The following is a 22,787-nucleotide window of genomic DNA, read 5'->3' as shown; positions in this document are numbered from 1 at the left end:
GGGGAGGGCGGGGGGTGGAGGTGGGGGGAAGTTGCGGTGGGGGGGCTAACAAGGATATTGGCAGTGTTCCGTTGAACCCCTGTTGACGGCCGTATTTTTCCTTCTTTAGTTTCTTTCTGGCAGCTTTAATCAGCGCGGTAAGGCTTGCTGAGATTTCACTGTGGGGCTGCGGCCTCAAGAGCCTCTAAGAAAGGTATAGACGGATGTGGAGTTCCTGGAAGTGGAGGACGGAGAAGGACAGGGTGGAGATGGAGAGGTGGGGTCAATGAGAGAGAGAGAGAGAGAGAGAGAGGGAGATAGGTTATCATGATAATGGATGAGGAAGATGGAAAAAAGAAAAGCAAAATTTAAGAACAAAAGGCAAAAAGTAGGGCAGGTACTGACCTGTAGGAGAAACAAGTTGCACTTGCATGAAACGTAGCAACTTCAACAGCAAGAATACAAAGATTATATATATATTTACATATATATTTATATATTTATTTACATATGTGTGTTTCTGTATATATGTATGCAAATATATATTAACATATATAATTTATATGTACATATAATACTATATATGTTTATATATTTTATTTAGATTTATTATTTGTAAATATTAATGCTTATGATTAATCATGGTTTTTCCATAGCTATCCTATGATCAATCACTTCAAATCTTACTTAACAACAGCCCTAATAATCGACTCTACAAAATATATATATATAAACTTGGAATATATATTTATATATTGTATTACATACATATACAGAGTAATGATTGAGAAACAAAGCCACCACAGACTACACCGTTCACTAATCAAAATACATCTAACATCGTCATGTTAGTGAAAGGCCGACTTCAGAACTACAGGTGATCATAAGTGTTTGAAAATACATTTTTCTTCAGGCCCCATTGTCATGAAACTGCAGTGATGTGATGGAGAGTTCCTTGTGAGATGTCGGCCCATAATTTCCCACAGGTCCTCCACCTGTTGAGAGAGGCGGTGACTCACATGGCCTCACGATAAGGTTCTCTCTCTCATGTGACTTGTCAAAGCTTTCAACATTTGTTCTCACTTGTCATGTTTGAACAGACTTAAATATAAACGTGCGTTGGGTTGTTCAGTGTTTTTTTAAAAAAAATCAATGTCTAAGTTGGAAAAGCTGAAAACTATCTGACTCCTTACATAAAAACAAGCCAGAGCTAAGAGGTAAAATATAAATATATTAAATATATGTCAAGCAAGAAATTTCTCAAATGCTTTGCAGACGATACAATATTTATTGTTGTTCAGATTGTTTTGAATCTCGAAGACAGATAGGATCACACTGGGATATGAAGAACAATAAAGAACTCCCTCCTATATCTAGTCCTAACAAACTCAAACATACACACACACACCGACACACACCCTGTTCTACACACACACACACCGACACACACCCTGTTACACACATATATGTTTATCATGTACTCAGCCCCACAGTGTCCCTCAGGTCTGACCTGTTATTTGGTGGTCGGAGTCAGATAAACTAATGGGTGGAACGACCCAGGAGAACGGTCAATAGGAAAACCAATAACAGTGGTGGCCCTGGGGGTTATGGAAACAGACTGGTGTCCAAAAGGTTCAAATCCACCACTCCACCGAGAGCTGTGCATCAAATACAATAATTCTCTTTTCTTTTCTCCCGACCTTCCCTCTCCCTCTCTTTACCTCAGTTTTTCCCCTTTTTTTTGGTCTAGAGTTAAATCCTCTAAAGCTACCTCGACTTTCGTACCCACTCACCTCTGTGATTACCCACCAGCAATCATATTCTTCTAACCTCAACAGCCATAAAATAAAGGTTCTCTTCAAATCCTCCTGAACAAAACTTGACAGTTTCTCCATCACCCAATCATCAGTCCCTGCCTCTGCAGGTCAGGAGTCTGGGTGTCCTCCTCCAAAGCTTGTCATCAGTACATTCTCATGTTGAAATAATTATTCCTCTTCCTCGAAGGCACTAACCACTAGTACACCGTGTTACCTTCTGTAAAAAAAAAAACAATAATTACAAAAAGAAAATAAAAAAAATTAGGGATTCCTTTTCTTACATTTTCCAAATAATTAGGGATTCCTTTTCTTACATTTTCATATCTATTCTAAACCATTTTTTTCTATTATTTTCTTCTAAAGGTTTGTTGTTTATGTACTGCCGTCACTGATCTGAAACTGCTCATCTGGAGTTTAAAGAGCTTATGCTGTTAGCAAGCAAGCTGAAATTTGACTTATGACATAAAATCCTTTTAACTGTGATTTTCTTTCTGTATAATGTATAATATTTTAAGTAATTGTAAATAGTATATATTTCTCCAAATATGGATGACTGTGTTGAGGCATTTCATAGTGCAACCACTTACAGACGGTTGATGAATGTCTGTGACATCATAAATCTCAAAGGAAGGGTTTTTCCTTCATACGGTTTGATCCTCAATAATGTCTCTGGTGGTGTTAGGACGGAGCTACTGTGATCTTTCTGCTACACATGACACAGGAGTCGTTATTTACAGCAGGCGGAATTTGTTTAGGCCTTGTTTGGAAACATGCAGTCGCTGTTGACTCTAGTGGAGCTGAGCGTAATTGAGAGCACAGAGGGGGAGATGGGGGAGATGGGAGGAAAGGAACCGAGAGAGGAGAGCTGAGCAGGAAGAACAGGAAAGGAATCGAGAGAGGAGAGCTGAGCAGGAAGAACTCCTGCTACAGCTGGAAGTGAAGAATAGACAAAGTCAGAGCACAGATAACCAGGCACATAGATCATGTACTTACTGACTTGTCAGGATGGAGGGGAGAAGGCAGGATGTCTGGGGAAGACGGAACGAGCCACGGATTGGACCAGCGGTGAGATGCTGATTGTTTCAGAGGACCGGGAAGACCCCGGAATGGACGGAGAGGATAACATGCAACATGCTATCGATCTCGCAGTGGGAACCCAGGAGCTGCAAGATCGGAGAATGTGGTTAAAAGACGGGATGGGAAATGATGATAGAGATGGTGGGACCATCAAAGGAGCAGTAGGAGGAGGAACGGGCTGTTTGACCACCTTTGGCTGTCTTCAGTAAATTGATATAGATGGACGAAGCTGCTTGAATGGAATGCAGTGGGGTGCCGTTCACGTCAGGGGGTGGCAGGAAGAAAAGCAAGCAAGGGGGAGGAAGAGCGAATCGTAGCCGCCGTGCCGCCGCACACAGCGATATCCGTCTGCTGACGGACACATCGTGCTGCGCAGAGCACTCCATGATGGTACTGCCTACATACAAACATCGTGATATCTGACTTTTACACAACCCTGATAAATCTTTAACTTAATCTTCGAATGTACCCTTATTTAAACCTTCATTTGTATTACCTACACTGCTGTTACAACGCTGCGTTTACTCAAAACAACAAACAGAGAATTGAAATGTATCGTAGTAGGCGGAAAGTTCTAATCCCAGCAGTAGGCCAGGACTTGGAATAGTCCAAGACATTGCAGATGTTTGTTGAGTTTTTCCACCTGTCGTACTGTAGTAGAAACCTGGGCAAATACGGTGCCCAAAGACCCACAGCTCGACTCACAGAGTTAAGACCTCGACCATCTGACCATCATTACATCTTTGTCCAATTCCATCCAGACTCGTTAAAAACTTGACCCGTTCGTTACCCGTGACCCGGGACACACAGACGGCGGTATTATATTTCTGCTGACGCACACAGAATATTCCATAAACACTGCAGAAGCAGGTGGTCGGAATAGAGAGCAGCGCTTCCACGCCACTTAGCCTCTGTAGCCACTCGCAAACTTTAGCAGCTACACATGTGCAAAACTAAATTGTTTTGTTTTTTTTGGCTAATGTCAAACGTTTGGGAGAAGAACTCAGAGTGTTTGTCCATAGTAACTTTAACTGAGACTATTTATGCTAGAACTATCGTTTTTTTTTTTAGTGTGTATTCAGATCATCCATATATTTGACCTTGTCCTTTAATACCGTTTTCGTTGCATGTACACCATGCAAAACTCTAGACTAAGGGACTGCATCAAAGTACTAACTGCTGCATTGTCAGTGAAATTAAAAGTGTATGCAGTATATATAAATATGTAAAAAATATATACACATATACTGTACATATATACATATATGTACTGTATATGTATATGTATGTATATATACACATACACATATATATATATATATATATATATATATATATATATATATATATATATATATATATATATGTATGTATGTGTGCCATGTTTACTGTTTTAATCGCCTCTCTTTCCGCTCTACTCTACTCTACTCTGTTCAACTTGGAGAGGAGGGAGATAATCTGTGTGTACCTCAAATACCACACACCCCTTAATACTACAGTATTTCAGTTCTGCCGCCTCATCGTTGGTAACTCAGCGCTGCAAATCTGCAAAACGAGGAGGACACACGACTTTGTTTGTCTTGTAAAATTTGTCCCCTCACTAGCACAGCGCTACAATTTGTTCCACCGCGAAAATTAAGACGTCGGACTCGGTGGGATCTCGCTGTCTAGAAAGCACTGCTTCTTTTTTACCAAGTTATTTGAGCTCTTGGCAGTGAGCTCAAAGTGTCTATTGACGCTGGTTAAAAAAAAAAAAAAAAAAGGAGGGCCCTAGGCCAACAGAGTCCACATCAATAGCTGAAGAACTCTTCATGTGCGAGGCCTATTGATGTGGTCAGAGGTATGCATGAGTCTGCGTCGGCCAAAGTAATTCACAGCACCTGAGCAGAGAATGAGATAGACTTTATATTCAGTCTGAAGAAAAAACATACATTACCAGGCTGGACTCAGGCAGGGATAAATAAAAGTCAGGCAATGGCTGAGGCTGATATTGAAATTTTTTTATTATTATTATTGATTTTTCCCTTCTTCCATCTCCAGATAAACAAACTCGATTCACAAATGTATTGTGTAATTTGCTGCCTCCAGTTAATAGTACTTTAGTGTTTTAGAGTCCTGCTGCAGCTTTGTTAACGCAGACATGCTGAAGCAAATTCACTCCGAATTCTAGATTGTACCGTGTCAGAGGGCAACCATCAGAGAACCACGACATCAGAGGGATGAGAAACCACATCTCTTTAGTCCTTCAAACTGTGTGCGCATCAGTGGGTGGACGATGATGAGAAATGAATTCTGTAGATGAATGAACGTTTCCTTTGAATTTCCCCTCAATCTTGTAAAATCTTCTGCTTGTTGAATTTAATTCCTTAGTGTCTAAATCAGGGCTCTCAACGTCAAATGAGCTAAATATATCACAAAAATATATTTTTGTTTTATAATACAAACTTAATGTTTCGCAAACAGGTTTAAATATGTTTTTCTATATCTTAAATGACCAACTAAAGCATTCTAAGGACTGTGCTCCGCCCACCTCTTCCATGGGTCGGGGCGACAGCTTCATGTAGCCATGGCAACTGTTGAGCGGTGAGAAATAAATGTTAAAACACTTGATTGCATATGTCTCTGACTGGCATTTTCGTTGTGCGCGCATGTGCAGTAGGATAGCGTATGCCATTCTGCCAGGTAGGGTAAACTGTCAGGACACAGGACAACAAACTGCAGTCTAACTGTATACATTTGAACCAGTACATGTCTTTAAAAAAAAAAAAACAGCAAAAACCTGATGCAATAGTAGTTATGCAAACATTTCTTCCCCATATATTTTCCAAACAATTCCTCGAGATGGAAGCCTATGCATTTCTTCTGCCTACTAACAGCGAAAAATCTCAGATGCAGAGAATTTCAGTTTTCAGAAAGTGTCACTGTGAGGGGGAGAAAAAAAAAAAGGCAATGAATGACAAGAGCGGTATTTAAACATATCACACTGAGTCGCACTCCGTCCATCACACTGACGATGTATTTACATAGCTGTGAAAAGCCTTGTTAATGTCAGGTGGGATGGACACGCATACAGAGACAGGTGCAAATATACACATACAGTACAGTACACACAGCCTGTAATACTGTATTTTCTCCTGTTCCTTGTCCGTCAGCGGAGACGTTGTCAGTAATGATAGGCGGGTTGACGTGAATGAACGAAACATCCGCGGTGTCGTCCGTAAAGTTTACTCTCTGGATTGGTTTACGGTGTGATCACAGTGTTGGCTTTTCACTGGTGTATTCTGTTTTTCAACAGAAATGACAGATACTGTACAGTATCTGGGATTAACACTCGGTTTTACACTTTATTTTTAGTCTTGTGTACTGCTGAAGGCTGATTTGATGCACGCTTTTTGCATGTTTTTAGTTTTGTCTACTGAAGGCATGGGCAAACTAAGGCTCGGGGGCCGGATGCAGTCCGTTCAGCTTTGTAATCCGTCCTGTCACACTTTTATCAGACTTTTCACTGCAATACCCACGTTTCCCCCGTAGATGGTGTTCCACAATGATGTTAGTATTTTAGCCTTTCATGCATGTCATTTGTCTTTGTTTACACAAACGCTCCATCTATCTGCTCCTGACCCCCGGCCCGGCCCCCCTGTTTATTCTAGGGTCATTGTGGCGCACAAGTCAAAAAGTTTGCCCACGCCTGGTCTACTGTTTCCATAGAACCTTCACTTGAAAGTTTAAACTTGGAATTAAAAGTAAACAAGTAGATTGTAATTACTGGGCAGGTCATAACGTGTTTAATCACAAACAACCACGGAAAACCATCGAATTAACCCCAATTAATAAAATGTCAAACAAGAACAGAAGTTTGATCCCATTTGATTTATGAAAGAGACTAATGTTATTAAATCTAAAATATATTAGCTACTATGATTCTATTATTATATTATATGTTTTATCTCGTTAAGTGCAGTTACAGCAGAAGGGAAACAGAGGGCGAGACCAACAGAAGTGTCATCTCTACAGCTGATGTTGACCTTGAGCTTTTATCTGTGCTTGGATATCCAATCATCCCTTCCTTATCTCCCTCCTCCCTCACCTTATTCTCTATATCTTTTCACCTTCTTCTAATTTTTTTCTCCTCTCTGTTTTCATTCCTAATCGCCACCTCCATCTATCCTCACACTGTCCTCCTCACTCACAGTCTGTCTCATCCCCTCATGTCTCCGGTCTCCCAGCATCCAGCCGAGAGTCGGAGGAATCCATCTGATAGACTGGATGTATTGGCGATGCTTGACAGTTTGCAGAAGGTCAGACGGCTCGATGGAGACATTAACTGACTTGTCTCCTGCCTGAGGGCCCACACAACTGGTCTCCAGTTGCACTTGTCAGCCCTCATCTTACTATTGATAGTGGGCAGTTTCTGTGACAGGCCCGATACCTGCTCTCTGTGCCTGATGAGATTACGAAGCTAAGTACTCCAGCATCGGTTCTGGGGGTGTGGCACTTGTACGGATGATTTACTTGAAGTGATTTAAACCAGAGAAGAGACGAAGAGACGAAGAGTGAAGACTCTCTACAGCAGTTTTCTTTTGTTTCTTACTCGGTTTTGCAGTTGCTCTATGTATGTTCTCCTCTTTCTAAACTCTTTACTTTTCAGTGCATACACTTGCATATTGAACAATGAGAATGCTGGTACTTTTTAAACAAGCAGTATTTAAAAAGTACCAGCATTCTCATAGTTCAATACTGTTACTGTTAGTTCAGCAAAATACTCTTTAACTAATAAGAGAAACAAGAGACAGTTACAGGTTACTTTATATATATATATACACTACATATATATATATATATATATATATATATACACTACATATATATGTAGTATATACTGTATGTGCTTTGTGCTAATACAGTCATATATTTTCAGCTTTAACAGTTTATTCATTCTGAAGACAGAATATTAAAACACAACAAATATTAATATGAATAATAATTTTAATATTAATAACTGGCTCCAGCCACTGAGTGATGACACATATATTCCCCAGAAAATACTTCTTTCTTTCTATGCAGACGACACAGTACTTTTTATATGTTCTACTGATTTTCTAAGTGATAGATATGTTTTATTTATATTTTATTAATGAAAGTTAGAATTTCTTTTTCATTATCCCAGAATAATCAATATTTGACTCTGTAAAATAGGAAATAAATTGAAGCCACGGACTGAGAAAAGTTTCACCACCTTGGGCTTTGCTGGGTTCAGGTGAGGATCAGTTTTGAATTCCAACAACTTTCGAAGCCCCTAGGCCTCTGTCCTTCAAGTCATGTTTTAATGGGCGGATGTAAATTTCTTAGTGTCAACGATTCATCAGCAGGCCTGAGGAGATGTTTGAACTAAAGGTGGGGTGGGGGGGGGGGGGGTTAGCGGAGCATTTATTATTATAAAGGTAAAAAAAAATCCTTTATTTTTCACCAGAACGATCGTCGGAGAGCAGAGGAAAAACCCACCAGAGCGTGTGTAAGGAGAAACACCTCCATCTGTATGCTATAACACACAAAAAAAACACATTCACCAGGAGTATATAAATAATGAAATATATTAGCGACTTCAAAGGCAGCGCCACTAGCCATGAGCGAAACACGGAGAAGCAGAAGAGGGCAAATTTAAATATTGGAGCCGCTGCTAATTAGGGTTTGGAAGGAAAGTGTGTCAAAATTATATTTTTATGTGCCTGTGTTGTGTACTAGAGTTTTGAGTCTAGTGTGCGTTCTTCCTACTGTCAAATGTACGATGTGCCAAACCTTCATATTTGGTCAATAATAAAGCGTGTGAGGAGTTAAATCCTGGTAGAGGAATAATTTATTTTACCCTCCTTCTTTCAGACTCTTACATTCTGCCATCTAACAGAAATATGCAGCGGGCTGAGAATCACATTTTAAAGTTCCCCTCATTACCTACTCTGTCTAGCAGTACTCCATATTATTATCTGCGTATGTGGGAGTGGTAAATACACAACTAAACACATCAGTGTCAGGGACAAGGAGTGAGTTTGTGGGAAGTACATTTTCTTTCAAGCACATTCTAACTGCTCTTTATGAAAGCAGTTTATAGCATTGCTAAACACTTAGCGACACTGGCTTATTCTGTTAGCTACCAATGTTTTGTTGGGAATATGAAAGTACCATCCTACAACAATACTCACCCGACACTCAAAGTTTTTTTTATTGTATGTTTTAGACCATTCTCCTTGGCTTATTTCAACAACGATACCATACACAATACAACAATACAGTACGATACCATACACGATATGATACGATATAATACGATACTATACACGATATGATACGATACCATATACAATACAACAATACAATACGATACCATATACGATATGATACGATACCATATACGATACAGCAATACAATACGATACCATATAGGATATGATACGATATAATATGATACCATACACGATACGATACAACAATACAATACCATACCCGACATGATACGATACAACACAATACCATAAACGATACGATACCATAAAATACCAAATAATGACGATGATGATACGATGGCATGATACAATAGAGAACATCATTGCAGAGATCGGATGTGTATGGAGTCAGTATCAGAATCAGTATGACCCTTCACTTCATCAGTAGATACTGTAGGTTAAGCCATATATGTCCTAATAATTCTTTCTGTATATTGATGTAATCAGAAACAAAATAATAGCAGGTAGACAGGTATATATGTTTTACATCTATGAATATAAAGTGCAGAAATGTGTACGCAGTCACTTATTTTGATTTGAATCTAACTTTTTGATTGTTTGTTTTTTTTTTATGATGATTGTGTTTTGCTTTGTTTTTCTGTTTTTTTTGATGATGATGATTGTGTTTTGCTTTGTTTTTCATATTGACTGACTTATCAAAAGATGTTGTTGTTCCAATGTTGTTAAAAGAATCCATTCAACGCCGAATTTTATTTTTCCAATGTTGTTAAAAGAATCCATTCAGAGACTTCTAGCCTTTAAGAGTAAGACGAGGTGAGTGAGAAGGGAAAATGGTAAAGACAGGAGCGGGTGAGTGATGGTTCCTCTCTCCCTCTTTTCTTCTCCCCAGTTGTATCTCCTTAAGTTAATAGATGAAATGGTGCAGAGAGAGGACCGTGTGGGAGGGAAGCAGATTGTTAATTAAATGTTGAGAGAGAGAGAGAGAGAGAGAGAGAGAGAGAGAGAGAGAGAGGTGTTTCCCGGTCTGAAACCCAGTGAATTTAATCTTAAAACAGGTTGGAGTTAATTGCGAGTATAAGTGAGTTTTGCTCAAAGACACGCAGCCTGCACTCATCGCAAAGGTTTTAACAACAACTGTGTGTTTTAAAGGCTCAAGTCGTGGGTTTGTGCGTATTTAAAGAGGTACTAAAGTACACAGTCCTCACATGCTAATCTTTAGTTTTAGGCAATAAACGTCTGAGGCTAAGGACGTGTAATCTTGCACAAAAAAAAAATCAAATTAAAGCTCACAAAAAATTAACAGTCAACATGTCAACATATGGATTAACAGCATAAATATATGTGTGAGGAGAAGAATTCAGTGGCTTTCCATTCTCACCCAAGCCTCAATCCTCAGGTTATTGGAGATAAACTGAGAGCTCACTGTGCTGCCTCATGAATCATGGAATACAAGGCTAAGCTAAGAATCCAATGCTAACAGGTATGCTAACAGGTGTAACTGGCTTTAATCCTAGTGTCGTCTTTCTGACTGAAAAATAGAATTTCACTGTTTACATCACTGGAGATTCATCATTGTCCACCCCGCAGTCTGTGGTCATGTAGCAGGAGGCGGCGAGCGATCCTCGCGTAACGTGACCGCACTTTTACTTCATCAGGTGCTTTTTTCACAGGTGTCAGAAATTAGCCCAGCCAAATAGCACGTTGCGTATTTGCTAACATCTCTACTGGACACACGCCGCGCCTCCGTTTGCTAACGAGCCGCCCATGACACAGAGGCGCGTGTCCACTTTCTCAGTGTCTCCTGAGGAAACAGTGCTGATAGCCTGTGTGTGTAGACACTGATTTCACCATTTTGGCTGATCATCCTTGTGTGGCTCTTAATTTGACACACGTCAGTGTGGGTTCAGGACATCGTGTGTGTGTGTGTGTGTGTGTGTGTGTGTGAAAGAGTGAGAGAGATTTAGGGCTGTGATGTAGTGAAAGCGACAGACGGTACAGATGTTCAATAAATGGGCTGGAACAGGCAGGGAGGAGAAATGACATCATTCACACACACTTTCACAAACACACACACACACCGATAAGTTGACAGACGTGAGCACAAAGGACACGTACATACGTAGCTACATACATCGTGCATCTGTGAGGGCGGCCATTTGTAATGTACATGTACAATAACGCATTTAGCGGACGCTTTTATCCAACGGGACACAGAGGAGGATTAACATTATCAATGTGGTTCCTCTGGGAATTGAACCCAGGACTCTCTGCTCTCTGCTTCCGTGGCAGGCACGCTAACCTAAGCTACAAAGTACAACAAAGTCTTTCACACCTTAATACACACATTCATACCTGCAGCTAAGCTAGTGATATGATAAAGAGCCAATTAGAGTAAAAGTTTAAATGAAGCTTAAAAGTGAAGTGTGAATTACAATAGAACGTTGGTGTGTGTGAAGAGAGCGAGCGAGAGAGAGAGAGAGAGAGAGAGAGAGAGAGAAAGAATGTTTAACCTTAGAGCAGACAGACTATCAAGACTCATTATCAGAGTTACTTCATCTTTCCTAGTATTTTTAGTACTATTTCACCGCTGTTACTCCATTATCCGCTCTCTTTACGTCAAGTCATTCTTCATTCGTGTCATTATTATACCAGCTAAATGTAGCTTTGCCCCGCTATTTTACTTGTTGTGTTATTAATACCAGCTCAGTGTAGCTTTGCCCCGCTATTTTACTTGTTCATGTTAAGCTAAGCTAATAGCTAGCTATGTTTTACCTCGCACTGTGACTCTGCTCAAACTTACACATTTACACTTGGCATGTTATATTGTTATGATATTATCAATTTTTTAAAATTTGTATTTATTTTTTTATCTGCGTTTCCTAAACGTTAGCACATTTATCTCGCTGTTTTTGAAGTGGAGCAGCTGGAACACCAACCATTCCCTCCTGAGTATCAATACTGGCTCTAATTTGGTTCATTAGTAAAAGAACTAAGTTGTTCAAGCAGCCAAAAAATAATCGCCCAAGGGCTGAGGAATTCACTGTCCTGTTCCTGTTTAGAGTCTTTACATTTTCTACTCTTCGGTTCCTCAGACATCAGCGTAAATCCCTAAATACATTGTTTCCCTCTTTCTTCTTCTTTTTCCTCCCCTGTATTAGGTGGCGTCTGCATTGCCCAGTCCTTGAAAATACCCCGGGAGCCAAGACCAGGGGAGTTTGACAAGATCATCAGACGCCTGCTGGAGACCTCCAACGCCAGGGCCGTCATCATGTTCGCTAATGAGGATGACATTCGGTACGCACTGTGCACTCCAATGAGAGCCCATGCTGTCGGTGGCCATTATTGTACAGTTTTACATGGGTTTATGAAGGCGTTCTGTGGTTTTTATGCTTTACTTAGTGAAAATTAGCAGCAGTAAAACTTAGTGACTTGTGACTGCATTAGCATTATTGTGACTACAGATGTAAAAAAGATGTGTGTTTGGGTTTCAGTGCAGTAGAGTATCCACTGAGTATTCAGATTTTTCCATAATAATGATTTTTTTTCTGTTTACGTGGTGAAGCAGTGGTCAGGGTTTGTGGAGTTTTTCCACCAAGGTCCATGAGAACGTAGTCCCTGAATCTCTTACCTGGTCAAGTTTAAGTAAAAAAAAAACAAAAAACAAACTCATGTTTAGCTTGAAAATCCTAATAAGATACACACTAACCCTGGTATGACTTTAAATTTCTTTTAATCTTTCAATGTATTGTTTTTTTTTTATTCACGTTACAGCTAGTTGAGCAGATGCACACTAACCCTGGTATGACTTTAATTTCTTTTAATTTTTCAATGTAATGTATGTGGGGGTTTTTTATTCACGTTACAGCTAGTTGAGCAGCTACCGCTAATGCTAAAGCTAATTCTATTTTTTTTCTTCTTCTTTTAGCCGAGTTCTGGATGCAGCCAAGAGAAACAACCAGACAGGTCACTTCCTGTGGGTGGGATCTGACAGCTGGGGGTCCAAAATCTCTCCTGTGATTGGCCAGGAGAAAGTGGCCGAGGGCGCCATAACGATTCTCCCCAAGCGAGCGTCTGTGGACGGTAGGGCGATGAAAAAAAAAAAACCTGTCACCACAGTGACACTGATATAATATGGTTGTTCATGGAGTCAATACTTGATATTATACTGCACCACAACACAGGCTTTTATTTGTCCACACGCGGCCGCGTGCTTCTTCTCAAAGTCCCATTAATCACATTTAGGAAGGAAGAGTGGAAGGCCAGGAACCGAATCATGTTGTCTAACTCTGGGTCCCAGCAGGCAACAAGTTTATGTCATTAGGGCCAGTGAGCATATTCTCGTTTGCTCCCTGTCAGTTCTCCCCTTTAAGATAATTGACTCCTGGAGGGACACAGAGGCAACAAGATACAAACTCAAAGTGTGACAGAGAGCCAGTGAGAACCAGAGCTTGTACAGAAGTTAAAATAAATCAAAGTCCGTGTTTGGAACAGGGCTAGCCGGAGCAGCTAGAGGAGCTGCAGGACAGAGGAGCGTTAATAATACGTCCAGTACAAAGAACGTAAAAGAAAACTTCAACCACATTAAAAATTTTATTTCGTGTTTTTATCACGACTGGTTTAGACTACTGTACTGCTCTTCATGCTGGGCTTGGATGGACGTCACTCGCCTTCTAACTGGCGCCAGAACACGAGAGCAGGTTGGCCCAATTTAGCAACACTTGAATGGCTGCCAGTTCGTTTTAGGATTTAGGTTTTAAAATTCTGCCATATGTTTTAAAATGTCCTCATAGAGAGTTTCTGTTGGTTATTACAGAGGCAAAGAAACAGTTGAGAGGAAGAAGGAGTTGCCTCGGTACTTCAGACAGTCCGACTCACTTCCTGTTCTTAAGTCCTCTCTTAAAGCACATTTTCTCACTGGCTTTTAACTCAGTTGGAGACGATGACTCCATTAACTTTGACTTCATTTTCATAGATGTTTCTTCAGTACTTCAGTATTTTTTATTATTCTTTTAAAATTGTTTTTGTTCCCTCTGTGCAGCACTTGAGTTGAGTCAGGAATACTTTGTTTAAATGAGGATTAGATATTTTTTATACTTCAGTGTTAAAGACATTAATTCATGTCAGTAAACGCAGTGAGCTCCTTTTTCCAGTGTCCCTCTATTTACATCTCCTAAGAAACAGATTTTTTTTGTCTCTTTACATCAACTTAAAACTCACAAATACTATGATGTCACCATTAATTATTATTATTAGGATATAGGAGGGAGTTCTTTATTGTTCTTCATATCCCAGTGTGATCCTATCTGTCTTCGAGATTCAAAACAATCTGAACAACAATAAATATTGTATCGTCTGCAAAGCATTTGAGAAATTTCTTGCTTGACATATATTTAATATATTTATATTTTACCTCTTAGCTCTGGCTTGTTTTTACCATTATTATTAGGTATTTGATAATAATGTGCCTTATATTTCAGATGTTGTATTGGCAACAATCTGGCGATACAATACTCACATGATACAGGGGAAACAACACGATATACATCTGTATTGCGGTTTCTCCCTCCGTACATCGCAGCTTTTTTTTTTCATCCGATCTCGCTATGTCGCGAAATATAGCAAAAAATATACTAAAAAACATGATAAATGTTTTGGCTGTAAAAATGTGGATTCTCGTTTTGAAATTGAGAATTGAACGCATTTGCTACCGGCGTAGCGTTGTCAACCTAGACGAGATCGTACACAGCATACTATTGGCTAATACACTGCGTACTCGGTGTACGCATTGATCCTCATGCATCGTAGCGTCTCTCAGCTTTCTCCCCCTTTCTGTCGGTTGCTCTCTCGTTCACTACGTCTCTACTTTACGATTTTTCCCATTTTGCGGTGGGTTTTGGAACGCAACTACCATGATAGGAGAGGGATCACTGTATTGCAATATACTGCAATAATATTCATACTGTTGATTGTATAAAAAATGTCAGCATAATAAATACTCAATGCTGTTACTTAATGAACGTGTAGTTACTAAAACCGGAACAGAGGGATCTACACTTGAAATCGCAAGAGAAGAAATTAAAGCAAAATAAACTAACGGCATGAATATTTCCATGTCCATAAATAAATCGATAGAGTACTGTAGAATATCGACCTGGTATCAAGGAACAGAGTATTGCGGTATTTCAGTGTACGGATATTTTCCACACGGTTATTACATTTACAGAAACATCTTTCAAGGACTGCTTTGACATTTTGTTAAACACTGGAGTCACGGGATTATTTACACCAACCTGGGGAACGGTTGACACATTGTCCATGTCCCTGTTGTGTGGTTGCCAGGCAACAGGCGGTGAATTCCAGAAGTCCTAGTGAAGAGGTAGTTTGACACCTACAGCAAATCATTGTTAAACTGCACCTATTATTTATTTTTGCCTCTATGGAGAATATTAGACCAGAGAACTTCACAGCTGTGGTATGGAGAGTCTGAGGTCAGGGACGGGGACGGGAACGGGGACGGGGACGGGTCGTCTGCATTTTCTGGTTATTATTTCCTTTTGTTTTGTCCTTTCACAAAAGCTAATTCAAGGACAGTTTAGATCCTTAATTTTTTTTTTTTCATATTGTGAAGCTTAACTTATCTCTGGAGCTCTTTGCAAAGGACCAAATTTAGTCCAAATGTAGACGTACATCAGACCAGTACCAGAGTTATCTCTGGAGCAAAGGACCAAATTTAGTCCGAATGTAGACGTACATCAGACCAGTACCATTAGATACAGAGGTACTGAAATTTACTTTTACAAAAATCAGGGGTAAACATTAACACCATGCTAAATTTCCAACTTCCAACTATTAGCAAAACAACATAATGTCACTGTCTTCTTCATTCTTCTGTAGCATTTTCTGGCAGGGCCAGAAATATTTACTTCAGGTCGGTGTGTTTTACTCACTTACATGTCCTCAGGTAGAACTTCCCTTTTGAACTGCCGTGATTTAGCTACAGTATTACTACAGTACCTAAAACTTCATACTGTACACCGCATCACTAGCGTAAATTGAACAATAAACATGTTTTTGCAACTTGAGAACATAAATCTCTTATGGTGTTGAAGGTTGTAGACCGTTGATAGATGAATATTTAACATGTTTTTGAAACAGTGTAATTGGGTTTTTTTAACCTTAAATTTCCCTTAAATGCATTCCCTACTTTTTAGTTGACTTAGTTTTTCCCATGATTAATTTACAAGTCTTGGTTTTTAAAGCACTGACTCTGCTCCACGAATGCTACAAAGGTTTTTCCCAAGATAGAAAATTCAAATAGTACCAGCCCTGAGCTCTTGTGTCATATTCTTATCTTTAGCTTCTGACAGCTCCTTCAAAACACTACATCCACCCACATATGTATTTCCTCCTCTACTTATTAAATTGGACAGAAGCTTCCTACAGCGTGGAATCCTAATTTAATGTGTTTTCGGCTCTACTGCAGTCTTTGACAGGTGCTTCACTCCTGGAAAGCTTTTACTGTGTAGTCGCGTATTAAATATAAATAAGCTTCTTTTTTTTTTTTTAAATAACGTAAACCCTGGTGAGCAAAAAGAGCTTTACAACAACATGATGACATTGTTTTTCTTTTATGTTCTTGTTGACATTCAGTGATTTAGGCTAAAATAAGTGAAATATAAGATGATGTTTGTCTTTTTTTTTTTTTTTGTCACAGCATTCGACCGGTATTTCCGCAGCCGCTCGCTGTCCAACAACAGACGGAACGTCTGGTTTGCTGAATTCTGGGAGGAAAATTTCAACTGCAAGCTGGGGATGCACGGGAAGCGACCTGGCAGCCTGAAAAAATGCACAGGTAAAAAATAAAATCCCCGCTCCACCTCTTTAACCCACTTGAACGAAAAAACAAAAGAGGCAGACAAAAAGAATGACGGCCGGAACGGTGGCTGTTTTTGTCTCCGCTGCTGGCACAAACAACAACAACATGTGGTTTGTAATTAGGTGCGTTTTGTTTGGATTACTCAGTCGGACAGATGCACAAAGAGGCAGAAACGCTGCCGTTCAGGGTGTAGTAGGAGGAGGTGTTTTAACTTTACAGATTTTCTGCAGGGCATTGTAAAATTCTCCACCTAATGAATATGACTATTGTTCAGTCCTAATAGCTCTGCTCTCATCCCCGCTGTGAGATTCATTTTCCCCCTTTGTTGTAAGAACCTATTTAATGTCTAACAAACTATCACCTGGTGAAATCTCTTTTCAAGATTTCTCCCCTGCTTCACACGTTATTATTATCACAAACCCCCTGATGCCTTGCCCCCCCCCCCAAAAAAAAATACAGTTTAATTTAAATTCCATCAAAAAAAATTTTTTTTGGGATTCTTTTCAGATTACTGTGTCCAAACAAGGCCTGTGGGAACAGACCACACAAAAGAAGGAATTTAAGAGCCCACGATGGCAAACACTGCCTGGGAAAATTGTGTCAACAGGAGGAAGCGTACAGTTCTAATTAGTTAATACATTTTAGTGTGCACTGTTGCTTTTAATAAGCACCCTCAGAGCTGAGATTGCACCAGCTGCTCGCTTCTGAGGAGCAGGACTCTTCAAGAAGAACAAACGTCTGTGTGCTTAAAGCTTAAGGAAAAATTAAATGACTGCTTTAGTATTTGTTGGAGATGTGGCGGTTTTCTTTTCTTTTTGTTTTTGTTCTGGATGTAATTCGAAAGTTTGATTTAAAATAATCAAATGTAAACATTGGCTGTTGTGGCTAAGTAGAGCTTAATTTAAATTCCATCAAAAAAAATTTTTTTTGGGATTCTTTTCAGATTACTGTGTCCAAACAAGGCCTGTGGGAACAGACCACACAAAAGAAGGAATTTAAGAGCCCACGATGGCAAACACTGCCTGGGAAAATTGTGTCAACAGGAGGAAGCGTACAGTTCTAATTAGTTAATACATTTTAGTGTGCACTGTTGCTTTTAATAAGCACCCTCAGAGCTGAGATTGCACCAGCTGCTCGCTTCTGAGGAGCAGGACTCTTCAAGAAGAACAAACGTCTGTGTGCTTAAAGCTTAAGGAAAAATTAAATGACTGCTTTAGTATTTGTTGGAGATGTGGCGGTTTTCTTTTCTTTTTGTTTTTGTTCTGGATGTAATTCGAAAGTTTGATTTAAAATAATCAAATGAAAACATTGGCTGTTGTGGCTAAGTAGAGCTAAAGAGAGCTAAATGGGGATAAATAGAGTTAAGTTTGGCTAAATAGAGCTAAATGGAGCTAAATAGAGCTAAATAGAGCTAAATGTGACCAAGCAGAACTAAATAGAGCTAAATGGGGTTAAAAAGAGCTAAATGTGGCTAAAGAGAGCTAAATGTGGCTAAAAAGAGCTAAATGTGGCTAAATAGAGCTAAATGTGACCAAGCAGAGTTTAATAGAACTAAATGTGACTAAATACAGTCAAATGTGGCTAAACAGAGCTAAATAGGGCTAAAGAGAGCTAAATGTGCCTAAAAAGAGCTAAATGTGGCTAAATAGAGCTAAATGTGACCAAGCAGAACTAAATAGAGCTAAATGTGGCTAAAGAGAGCAAAATGTGGCTAAAGAGAGCTAAATGTGGCTAAAAAGAGCTAAATGTGGCTAAATAGAGCTAAATGTGACCAAGCAGAACTAAATAGAGCTAAATATGGCTAAAGACAGCTAAATGGGGCTAAAAAGAGCTAAATGTGGCTAAAGAGAGCTAAATGGGGCTAAAACAAGCTAAATGTGGCTAAATAGAGCTAAATGTGACCAAGCAGAACTAAATAGAGCTAAATATGGCTAAAGACAGCTAAATGGGGCTAAAAAGAGCTAAATGTGGCTAAAGAGAGCTAAATGGGGCTAAAACAAGCTAAATGTGGCTAAATAGAGCTAAATGTGACCAAGCAGAACTAAATAGAGCTAAATATGGCTAAAGACAGCTAAATGGGGCTAAAAAGAGCTAAATGTGGCTAAAGAGAGCTAAATGGGGCTAAAACAAGCTAAATGTGGCTAAATAGAGCTAAATGTGACCAAGCAGAACTAAATAGAGCTAAATATGGCTAAAGACAGCTAAATGGGGCTAAAAAGAGCTAAATGTGGCTAAAGAGAGCTAAATGGGGCTAAAACAAGCTAAATGTGGCTAAATAGAGCTAAATGTGACCAAGCAGAACTAAATAGAGCTAAATATGGCTAAAGACAGCTAAATGGGGCTAAAAAGAGCTAAATGTGGCTAAAGAGAGCTAAATGGGGCTAAAACAAGCTAAATGTGGCTAAATAGAGCTAAATGTGACCAAGCAGAACTAAATAGAGCTAAATATGGCTAAAGACAGCTAAATGGGGCTAAAAAGAGCTAAATGTGGCTAAAGAGAGCTAAATGGGGCTAAAACAAGCTAAATGTGGCTAAATAGAGCTAAATGTGACCAAGCAGAACTAAATAGAGCTAAATATGGCTAAAGACAGCTAAATGGGGCTAAAAAGAGCTAAATGTGGCTAAAGAGAGCTAAATGGGGCTAAAACAAGCTAAATGTGGCTAAATAGAGCTAAATGTGACCAAGCAGAACTAAATAGAGCTAAATATGGCTAAAGACAGCTAAATGGGGCTAAAAAGAGCTAAATGTGGCTAAAGAGAGCTAAATGGGGCTAAAACAAGCTAAATGTGGCTAAATAGAGCTAAATGTGACCAAGCAGAGTTTAATAGAACTAAATGTGACTAAATACAGTCAAATGTGGCTAAATGTGACTAAATACAGTCAAATGTGGCTAAATGTGACTAAATACAGTCAAATGTGGCTAAATGTGACTAAATACAGTCAAATGTGGCTAAATGTGACTAAATACAGTCAAATGTGGCTAATTTCTTTGGCTTTGACTTTTGAGTCTGGCTCCACCAACCTACATCCGTCACAAGTGGTGGTATTATAATTGACTTTTGCTTCGTTATAGAGCCATGTTTGGGGAGAAATAACTTGTTGAATTTGTGTTCTTTGTCTTGTGTTGAGTCTCTGTGTTTAAAAGCTGCTGTGTCACAGTTTCCCCAGCTGGTATTCCCCACTTGATGCCCGTCACTGGTTCTAATAATTAGATGTGTACGAGCTGTGACTCCCATTGACTGTCTAATGTCACCCCTGGTGTCTGTGTACACGGCCCCGGTCGCCCTGCGACATATTCCATTAATTTAAAGCGCTGAAGTTCGTGACCCCAAAATAATCGACACTCAAAACCAATCAACAGGCAGTGTCACTGGGTTGCCGTAGCAACAGGGCAGATGACAGGATGTGGAAAATTTGTGTGATTATTGCGTGTGATTGGTCAAATGAAGAGTCAACAGAGCAGGTGGCAACGAGTGCAACATTGTTATGGTGTAATAATTTCTGAACAAACAGGTGAATTAGAATCATCGACAGGTGTTGGTGGACAGATATCTGTGTTTTCCAGCATCACTGTGATTAAATACGTATAAATACGACTTCTCCCTTGAACCGTCATTAATTATTTTACCGATAACATTTTATTAAGATACATTTTAAATTTAATTTCTTCAAACAACAACCTCCGTCAGCTGAACCTTAGTAAACTATTATGAATGAATCAAATTTATAACGGTGAGCAAGGATTAGCTTACCTGAGTTGAAGCACACCTAGCTAGGATGTAATCACCTAGCCTCAACTAGCTTCTGAGTTTCTTCTTTACCAACGCTTGAACTAGATAGAGTTAGCATAAGGCTAATCTACAACAATGTCAAGTCAGCCTTTATTTTCATATAGTTGGAGGGAAACAGAACATAGCCCGGCATCAGGGGAGCTGCTCTGACAGAGGGTTGTTTAACAGTAAAAGGTGTTCAATAAAAGATAAAGACTCGGTAAATTCCCAAATGTCAAAACAAAGCTCAAATGTCAAACTGTCTTCTTGTTTCGCCCGACTGTTTACTTTCCTCTGACGCTGACTCAAGGTGTCAGAGTTTCATCATTTATCCTTCAGCGCTGACTTTCGTTCACTCTGAGTCCAGCATCACATTCAAGACAGACCGTCGGCTCTTGTTTTCCCCTGAATCTTGTCTGTAAGGCAACACTTTAACTGGACGTATAAGACGATGTTCACTAAAGAAGTTGTCTGATTAAAAGTCAAAATACGTAAAGAAAAATATGTCGCTCAGGCACCTTATTATTAATTAATAATAATTTAAATATATATATATAGATATATTTTTAATATTTTATATATTAGGTGTGTTGAGTTTGATTTCAGATTTGTCTCAAAAATTGAAATTTTTAGAATTTTTTAATTAATTAATTAACCAAATTTAAACAGTAACCTGTTGAAAATATTGACTTTTTATTTTTGGAAATAAATATATCTTTATTTAGGCTCTGGGACATTTAGAGAATACTGTAATCCTGATTATAATGTTTAATATTCATTACAACAAGAAAATCCCACCTTTACTTATCGTCAAAAAATAAAGATTGTCAGTGGTTGGTGGGTGTATCACCCTGGACATTTATCAGACACCAGGATAAAGCTCCTGCGGTTGGAAGTGTGCAGTCAGGTGAAACTGATGCCTGAGGAGAGGCTGACTGAAGCAGGCGGCGGCAGATCACTGATAAGTCCGCGTACACGTTTAACATGCTCACAAACACTGATACGCCCCACTGTGGCTGCAGATAAAATCATGAATGAGTGCACCAGCTCCGGCTGCAGTCTGGCTGCCTCTGCTTTAATAGAGACACAGTTTGAGTTCTCACTTTCTTTGGCTTTGACTTTTGAGTCTGGCTCCACCAACCTACATCCGTCACAAGTGGTGGTATTATAATTGACTTTTGCTTCGTTATAGAGCCATGTTTGGGGAGAAATAACTTGTTGAATTTGTGTTCTTTGTCACACCATGGTGAGTGAGTCTCTGTGTTTAAAAGCTGCTGTGTCACAGTTTCCCCAGCTGGTATTCCCCACTTGATGCCCGTCACTGGTTCTAATAATTAGATGTGTACGAGCTGTGACTCCCATTGACTGTCTAATGTCACCCCTGGTGTCTGTGTACACGGCCCCGGTCGCCCTGCGACATATTCCATTAATTTAAAGCGCTGAAGTTCGTGACCCCAAAATAATCGACACTCAAAACCAATCAACAGGCAGTGTCACTGGGTTGCCGTAGCAACAGGGCAGATGACAGGATGTGGAAAATTTGTGTGATTATTGCGTGTGATTGGTCAAATGAAGAGTCAACAGAGCAGGTGGCAACGAGTGCAACATTGTTATGGTGTAATAATTTCTGAACAAACAGGTGAATTAGAATCATCGACAGGTGTTGGTGGACAGATATCTGTGTTTTCCAGCATCACTGTGATTAAATACGTATAAATACGACTTCTCCCTTGAACCGTCATTAATTATTTTACCGATAACATTTTATTAAGATACATTTTAAATTTAATTTCTTCAAACAACAACCTCCGTCAGCTGAACCTTAGTAAACTATTATGAATGAATCAAATTTATAACGGTGAGCAAGGATTAGCTTACCTGAGTTGAAGCACACCTAGCTAGGATGTAATCACCTAGCCTCAACTAGCTTCTGAGTTTCTTCTTTACCAACGCTTGAACTAGATAGAGTTAGCATAAGGCTAATCTACAACAATGTCAAGTCAGCCTTTATTTTCATATAGTTGTAGG

The 22,787-nt window shown here is 39.4% G+C and overlaps 1 protein-coding gene across 9 annotated transcripts in view; it reads left to right on the top strand.

Moving 5' to 3' along the window:
* grm8a (glutamate receptor, metabotropic 8a) overlaps positions 1–22,787 on the top strand; it is a 269,940-nt gene that overhangs the window by 137,435 nt on the left and 109,718 nt on the right. For all 9 annotated transcript variants that reach the window (XM_017034395.2, XM_025057310.1, XM_017034393.2 and 6 more), the window contains 3 exons: positions 12,271–12,406; positions 13,038–13,192; positions 16,827–16,964. In XM_017034395.2, the coding sequence (XP_016889884.1) occupies positions 12,271–12,406; positions 13,038–13,192; positions 16,827–16,964 (429 nt within the window). The remainder of the gene's footprint in view (positions 1–12,270; positions 12,407–13,037; positions 13,193–16,826; positions 16,965–22,787) is intronic.

This window comes from Cynoglossus semilaevis, chromosome 8, assembly GCF_000523025.1.
Source record: "Cynoglossus semilaevis isolate Cse_v1.0 chromosome 8, Cse_v1.0, whole genome shotgun sequence".
Lineage (NCBI taxonomy): Eukaryota > Metazoa > Chordata > Actinopteri > Pleuronectiformes > Cynoglossidae > Cynoglossus > Cynoglossus semilaevis.
Note: the sequence above shows the minus strand (reverse complement) of the source record. Positions and strands in the feature narration are given on the sequence as shown.